Source organism: Lupinus angustifolius, unplaced genomic scaffold (assembly GCF_001865875.1).
Source record: "Lupinus angustifolius cultivar Tanjil unplaced genomic scaffold, LupAngTanjil_v1.0 Scaffold_366, whole genome shotgun sequence".
In the NCBI taxonomy this organism is placed as follows: Eukaryota; Viridiplantae; Streptophyta; class Magnoliopsida; order Fabales; family Fabaceae; genus Lupinus; species Lupinus angustifolius.
Window position 1 is genome coordinate 361,941 of NW_017727764.1, and position 8,457 is coordinate 370,397.

Below are 8,457 nucleotides of genomic sequence, written 5' to 3' on the forward strand. Positions count from 1 at the left end.
TAAATGATTTGGTAAAAGAAGAATACAATGAAAAAAGAATTCAATGAAGGAAATAATTTTTTTCATTTTATTTCCTTTCAAAATCTGGGTCCTTTTGCCAAATCAAAAGTTCTTAAAGACCTCATTGACATGATTTCAATGAAGGAAATAATTTTTTCCTCGACTTCTCTATACAAATCTTCATCTCACGCACATCTTGTATAACAGCCACTTTCCTTCTAAAATATCGGCCCGTTTTGAAAATCAAAAGATTTCAATGAGGGAAATCAATGCACTGAAAAAATTCAAAGAGATCAATGACTTCAATACTTTACAAATTAAATCTTCATCTAATGCAAATCTTGTATGACAGCCACATTCCTTCTGAAATCTGGGTCCTTTTGTAAAATCAAAAGTTGTTAAACACATCTTTGGCATGATTCTGAAACAGAAACACAATTTTTTCCTCGACTTCTCTATACAAATCTGGGTCCTTTTTTCTCTTTTCCACTCTCTGCAATATTGCTCTTTTTATTACTACTTTGTGTTTTCTTCCTCCTATCTTTATGAACATAGTGTTATAGAAACACATATTCTTACTAATGAACTATAATATTGAGTCAACCACAATATTTATAGATGATCAACCATTAATATTTCAACAAATGAAGAGACGCATAACCATCCAACCATTAATATATCAACAACCAAGAAACGCATAAACATTGAACCGTTAATATTTCAACAAATGAAGAGATGCATAACTGCCACCATTAATATTTCGGACGTTTAAAAAGTCGTAAAACATCAACAACGCATAATTAAGCAAGCGCGATTAATATGTCATCTTCAACCGCGCTTCCTTAATTATGCGATGTTGCATATATTAACATCAACAGTGCTTTCTATCAAATGCGTTGTTAAACATAAATCATTCAAGTCAGCGCTAACATTACTGATGTTCAACAGCGTTTTGTCAAGAATGCGCTGTTGAAGTTACACAAATTGACAGTTCTTGTTTTATTATGCGTTGTTGATCTTCTTCCGCCTCATTTTCAACAGCGTCGTTCAAAATTATGCTGTTGAATGACCGATGTTTATTACGATATCTGACATAGTGTATCTCTAATTGTATACACCACTTCAATTTCTCAGTCACGCTTTCCCTCTACCCAAAGCCACCACAATTAACACACTAAAGCTACACTATTAGAAACACCCATAAAATATCATCAAGAGAGGGAGACTTACCTTACAAACTAGTTACTAGTCTTTGTCTTACACTCTTTGTTTTAACGATCTCATATTCACAGAGCAAAAATGTTTGGCAACTGTGAGAAAATGATTATCAATAATCAATGGCCACAGGCTCATCTCTTTCTCCCTCACACACAAAAAAAAACACAATTATTAGAAAATATATATGACCAGACAAATTTGTTGCTTTGCTTTTGGAAGAGAATATTGACACTGTGTTGTTAACTAGTTATTGGAGTATAATGACATAGAAATACAGCACCTTAAACTAGATCTTTCACTTCTCCTTCTATTATTAATACTTTTTTCCATTTTGTGTAGACTCATTACATAGATGACGATCAAAAGGTCTCGATGGAAAAGCAAAGTGATCAAAAGCAACAACAAGTAGCACTCACGTGCCCTCGTTGTGACTCATCAAACACAAAGTTCTGCTACTACAACAACTACAGCTTATCTCAGCCAAGACACTTCTGCAAAGCTTGCAAGAGATATTGGACAAGAGGTGAAACCATAAGGAATGTCCCTGTTGGTGGTGGCTTCAGAAAAAACAAGCGTGTGAAAAGACCAACAACTATCTCTTCATCCATTGATTCTACTTCTTCTCCTTCAGCTCCTAGTCCTAACTCAAACCCTTCTTCACAACAACCACAAATCCATATTGGTTCAAATTCAACCTCTAATCATATCAACCCTTTGTTTGATGGTTTACCCAGTAATTCTTCTGATCTGAATCTTCAATTCTCAAGGTTCAATTCATCAAGAATCTCAGGTTCTGTGTATGATCTTCACCCTCATCTTAATGCCCTCGGATTAGGTCATATATCAAGTGAAGAAGATAGTGATAATGGTTATTATACAAATTGGTTTACTTCAAATAATACCCTTCCTTATGGTTATAGTAATAATTCCATGATCTTCAGTCCTACTTCAACTTCTACTATGCTGCAACAAAAAATCATGAATGGCACTGATGGTAGTGTGACCAAAGGAGCTGGTCCAGGTACCAATACTACTTTTAAGGGTTTAGCTGCCCCACCAATAGGGCATATTCAAATGCAAAGTAGGGTTGGCAATGAGACATATATGGTGGCTTTAAAAGATGTGAAAGTGGAAGGACTAAAGAACAGGTTGGATGAGAGAAATGGTGTTTGCCAAAACCAGATGGAGCATGTGGAGTTGTCTGATCCAACACTTTATTGGAATACAGCAACAGATATGGCTGAAGCTTGGAATGATCAACCTAATGATATTGGACCATCAATCACTTCTTTGATCTAGAAAATACAATCACAAAAAACAAGGCATGGTTTTCAAATTTGTCTCACCATCTCCTTCAAGGTCATGGATCTACTCATCATGCTTCTTTTGTTTTTTGTTTTTGTATCATGCGAATTAGTGTTGTTAGAGAATCTGAACTTGGAATTTTCTTTTAATTGGAATATACAACATTTTCAAACTACTTTCCGATGCAAATTCTTTATTTGTGAATCTTTAACTGTGTCTTTGAAAATCTTTGGTTCAATGAGAGAAAACCTTTTTTGTTTAGTTATTTGTTTTTATTAATAATTATAAGTATGTTACTTTATTTTCATTTAATTTCCTGTTTTTAGACATTTGTATAGGAAATAGCTAAAACAACGTTATTTTTGTTTTCTTTATTTCTTTTAAAATTATTTAAAAACGGTGGACATAATGAAAATAATTAATTTGTTATACATGTAATTTTTAATGAAAATTGAAAGTGAAAAAATGAAACGTTTCTTAAACAAAACTCGCCCAATTTCGTTTCTTAACTTTTCGCATAGGAATGGAATTGTTTACTATACATGAAAATTTATTGATAAAGAAGATAAAAGATACTTGTAAGAAAAATGGGAAACCTAAAAGTGAGAGGAAGTTAGATGGGAGTGATCATGTCAGGTGCAACCTTGGATCCTATTTCTTTCATCATCTTATTACACTGGCAGCTACGCTTTTTGCATCTCTGCGCAGGTATCTCTATGGAAATCCTTAATTGGCGAAAGTTCTCCATAGTGGAGTGAGTTGATTTTTAATTTTGTTGTATATATGCAAATATGCATTGAGTCAACCGCGCAACCTTTTGTTTATTTTGTACTTTCTAATGTATTGTGATTATATAATACTCTAAAGTTATCTCACCAATATATTTTATAACTCTTAAACATTCTCTTTCAGCTCTTTAAAACTCAAGTAGGAAAAACAGTTTCTAATGGAAAGAAGATATTAATATTTGTTATGGGTTGGTACAGAGAGGGATAATATTACTTCTATTTTCTGTGATTAATGTACCAGGGTGGTTTGTATCTCATATGTTGTTGTTTATCATCTATCCGTAAATGGTAATATATGTTATGGGTTCGAATCTTGTAGATGGAAAAAATGTTGCTAGGAGAGTTAGCCTTACATATCTGTAAATGTTTTCGGCTTGGACAAAATTGCCTCCAGTACAAATACATGTGGGAAACAAAAAAAATGGTAATTCTAGTCAATCCAAATAATATTTATAGGGAATAAATAAATATTCTTAAAATACTAAACGCAACCTTTTTTCAATATAAGATTATATTTTAACTTCGTTAGATATTTGTTTTAAAAACAGTTACTGAAAGAAAAAATATATTTGTTCTAAAAATACCGATTCACCTTCTTCTTTATTTATTTAATATCTTTTTTTTTTTAAGCAAGTGTGCAAAGCACACAATATATTAACCAAAGGAGATCATACAAGTTACAAGTTTCTAAATCTATAGTTTGGGAGGCCTAATAAGTTCCTATTGAATTCATTAAGGATGATCGTAGGGATAGAATTCGAGGAAGAATTTGATCTATAATTAGCCGCATGAGATGCCAACTTATCAGCACAAGAGTTCCCTTCTCGATAGATATGAGAAATTTTCCAAGTCATGAAGTCCAAGATTATTTTGCAAGAAGTCCACTCATTGTGTAAGGACCAAGGAGGTTTAGATTTGCCCATGAAAATGTCCATAACCAGCACTGAGTCCACTTCCAACCACAGATGCCACCAACCTCTTTTGTATGCCTTGTTTACTGCTTTAATTGCCGAGAAAAGCTCTGCATGAAGAGCAGTTTGGATGCTCAAGTAACAACCAAATCCATGAAGGAAGAGCCCTTTGTGATCTCTAAAGATGCCCCCACCACCAGCGTGACCAGGGCAGCCTAAAGCAGCACCATCAGTGTTCACCTTGGCCCAACCATTGGAAGGTCTCTACCAAATCACTTTAGTGATCATAGGAGCACAATTATAGTTGATACTTATGTTAAAGTGCTTCAGCAGGATGAGCTCTTTAAGAGAAGGATTGCTAGATATTGTAGAGTAATTTTCAGATAAAGAAGTTTCCCTAAATATCCTATAAATTGCACCATTAATAGAAGCATGTCTATCATGAAATCTGATTTGGTTCCTGCAAAACCAAATTGCAGAGATTGTGTGAACAACTGAAATGAAAAGGAGTTGCTGAGCCTAGTTGGAGAAATTGTTTCTGCAAGACAGAATTAGATTTTTGATGGAGAGCACATTCAGGTTGACTGAAAAGATCCACATGATCCAATTCCAAAGCTCAGTAGCAAAGTAGCAGTTAAGGAAAATGTGATTCGTGTCTTCAATAGCATGGTTACAGAAGTTGCATCTAGATGCCAGAGCACAACCTTTTTTTTGCAAGTTGTGATCAGAGGGCATCTTCCCATGGATAATTCTCCAAGATATGAAGGAATGTGAGGGAGGGGGGATCACCTTAGACCACACATGTTTACACCAGTTGAGAGGGGTAGCAGAGTTTGAGACAAAATTATAGGCATCTTTTAGGGATAGTGTTCCATCATGAGAGTGCCTCCACACTAGCTTGTCTAATTCATTGGATCTAGAAGTGTTAGCAATAGATTAGGCAACTTCAGGGAAATTTCTATTCAAGGAAGCAGGAATAATCCATTTAGAATTGAAGGTGAAGTCAGCCACAGAAGCTGATAGGGAATTGTGAATGTTGGAGGGAATTCTTAGAGTGTCCACCATAGGTTCCCCTAACCAATTATCCCTCCAAAAGTTTATTTCCTTTCCATTCCCAACTAGCCAAATAGAATGCATAGTAATTGTTGACCAGTTTCCTTTAATATCCTGCCAAATAAAGGACTTAAAGAACCTTGTTGAAGGATCCCTTGAGTAACCAAACCTTTCCCTATAGAAGACTGCCCAATCTTGAGTATCACACCTCATTTTCCAAGCCAGGCTTAGCAGGGCTGCTCTGTTCATCAGCTTGAGAGACCTCAGCCCCAACCCTCCTTCATTGAAAGGGGTGCAAATTTTGCTCCAAGCCACTGTGACAATTTTCTTTTTGCTAATGTCCCCAGACCAGATGAAATTTCTGATGCCCTTGTCCACAAAATCAAGCAAACCAGTAGGCCACTTGTAGATGGGAAAACTATAAATAATCATGCTATGAATAACTGATCTAACCAATTCAACTCTTCCCATTATTGAAAGAGATGACCCTTTCCAAGTAGCCAACTTAGCAAGGATTCTGTCTGCAATTGGCTGAAGGTGGACTCTCCTAGGCTTACCTTTGAACAAAGGGACCCCAAGGTAGTTGAAAGGGATTGAGCCCTTGGTAAAACCTAAGATTGGAGACAGAGAATCATTCTTCCTAGGTGTTGCATTTGTGATATAGGATCTGCATTTTTGAAGATTAAGTTGTTGACCCGAAGCTTGAGCATAATCCATCACAAGCTTCCTAAGACAAACAAGCTCCCTGCTAATACCTTTGCAAAAGATTAGGATGTCATCAGCATAAAGAACATGTGAAGGAGATTGCATTCTATTATGTCCAGAAATAGTGCTGATTTTCTTTTCTGAAGCCAACTTTATGATTCCCCTACTCAGAACATCCTCTGCAAGACAAAAAAGCAAGGGGGACAGAGGGTCACCTTGTCTAACCCCCCTAGTACAGTTGAAGAAACCAATATTATTGCCATTGACATTGTCTGAGAGCTTGGCAGGATTTAGAATTACCCTTGTCCACTGGATAAATTTGGAGTTGAAGCCAAATGCTTGAAGAGTATCCAAAAGGAAGGTCCAATCCATTGTGTCAAAAACCTTATTGATGTCAAGTTTGATAGCCAAATTGCCTCCAAAAGCCTTGTGATCCAGCATATTGATTGCTTCAGAGGAAGGCAGATGCAATCCTTAATCTGTCTATCTTTAATGAAGCCTCTTTACTGATTTGAAATGATTCTAGGAGCAATAATAGCTAATCTTTCAGCTAAAACTTTGGTGATGATTTTGAATTGGAAGTTAGCAAGAGCAATAGGCCTATAGTCTTCAATTCTATCAGCACCAAGCAATTTAGGAATAAGGATGACAGAGTTAGAGTTGATGTTTGGCATCAGCCAACTTTGCTTGAAGAACTGCATAACAGCATTGCACACCTCATTGTTGATTATGTCCCAGAAATTTTGGAAGAAGCAGCCAGAGAAACCATCTGGACCAGGGACACACACATGCACGAATATCAAATGTGCATCTCTTTAAGACAATTATTTAACATTGAAATCAGTTTGTTTAGGCTTTACTAAAAATATTCTCCATAAATGATGCATTTATCCAAAATAGAAATTATTGTGTTTGGTTACATGGTGAGTGATTATTTCCTCCCCTCTTTTGTTAGAAACCTTTTTTATGGAAAGCTAGAGATTCTAACTTCATTGAAAAATGTTTTTTTTTCTTCATAAATATCGACTTTTTTTAATTCTAACCAAACAATTAGTGAGATTATCCAAAGATTTAGTCGATTAAACTACAAGATATGGTGTATGAGTGCCTAGAATCAAACTCCTGAATTTTGATTCTTTCCAACTCTCCTTAAAAAGTATTTGTCTAAAAACAAGTAATACAATACTACTTTTCAACATACAAAATTATTTTGATAAATAACCTTTACCAAAGGAACTCCTGATCTAGCTATTGACTCTTGCACTTAATAGAAACCGAATGTTAGTAGGTTTTGCGAAGAAAATCTTTGCTCCTGACCTTAGCACGATTTTGATGAAGACACCAACATCACCAAAAAGAAGAAAAGGAAGAATACTTATGAAGACAATGAAGATTTAAAATTGCTTATTTTATTGAGACTATATTCAAATAGAAGGCCATGTGTCAAAAAAGCTCTGCTAGGGTTGGATCTCCAACAATCTTGGAACTACAATGATGAAGTCTCTAAATCCTAAAACAATGATTCCTTGGAACTTCTTGGCAAATCTGGACACCTCTGCATCTGAAGAGGTAATCATTAGCAAACCTGCGGCTCCAAAAATCCCGGAACTAACCACGAAGAAATCCTTCGCTCAAGCTCTCAAGGCCACCTGCGACATCTCCATCTCCCAGTTGCCTCAACCATGTATTAAGGGAGATGCTATAGCGATTAAGATTCCGGAGGAGGAGTACTAGGCTGGCCTCCAACGATGTGAGACTCATCTTCATGGACGGCTTATTCTATTCAAGGGAGACACACCCATTAAGTTCAATGAACTCAGAGCTAAGCTTCAGGCCCTATGGAACATGATTGGAACATGGAACTTGATTTCCCTGGGTCGAGGGTTCTACGATTTTTATTTCTCCTCGGTTGAGGATATGAGGACAGTTTGTGCGGTTGGATCTTGGAGTCTGAAGCCAGGATTTCTTCGGTTGTCTCTATGGACCCTGGATTTCAATCCCAGCCTATAGAAGCTATCACATTCTCAATGTTGGATCAGGATTTTGGGACTCCCACTGGAGTATTGGAGTGCTAGGATTTTGTTTTCAATTACTGGGGGGTTGGGAACCCCAATATCTCTGGATGAAGCAACCTCAAGTAGGTCCTTTGGGAACTTTGCTAGGATTTTGGTAGATCTAGATCTTAAGGGATCCCTGCCAAATCAAATCCTGGTAGAAAGAGAAGGATTCGCATTTTTTGTCTACATAGAGTATGAAAATCTCCCTGAATTTTGCCTCGGATGCCATTTAATTTGTCACCTAGTCTCTAATTGTAGGAGAACTAATAAGGAATCAGGAGTTGAGGCTTTAAGACTGTTGGACCAGACTGCGACCGGGGAGCCCCCAACCACCGGGGAGTTCCATTGTTACATGGGTATGGGAAGAGTGAAGAGTCACAAGTGACAGACCACGTCTTGAACCAAAACCTTAAGGCATTA

General features: G+C 36.5%; 1 protein-coding gene across 1 annotated transcript; it reads left to right on the plus strand.

Moving 5' to 3' along the window:
* The first annotated feature begins 1,125 nt into the window (after positions 1-1,125).
* Positions 1,126-2,727, plus strand: LOC109341088 (dof zinc finger protein DOF3.1-like). The gene has a single exon (XM_019578894.1). It carries the CDS (start codon positions 1,591-1,593, stop codon positions 2,515-2,517), a length of 927 nt encoding a protein of 308 aa, XP_019434439.1. The 5' UTR covers positions 1,126-1,590; the 3' UTR covers positions 2,518-2,727.
* Positions 2,728-8,457: the final 5,730 nt, after the last annotated feature.

What these genes read in the sequence shown, in the direction of transcription:
- LOC109341088 (XM_019578894.1), top strand. Translation starts at nt 1,591, where the DNA reads ATGGAAAAGCAAAGTGATCAAAAGCAACAACAAGTAGCACTCACGTGC.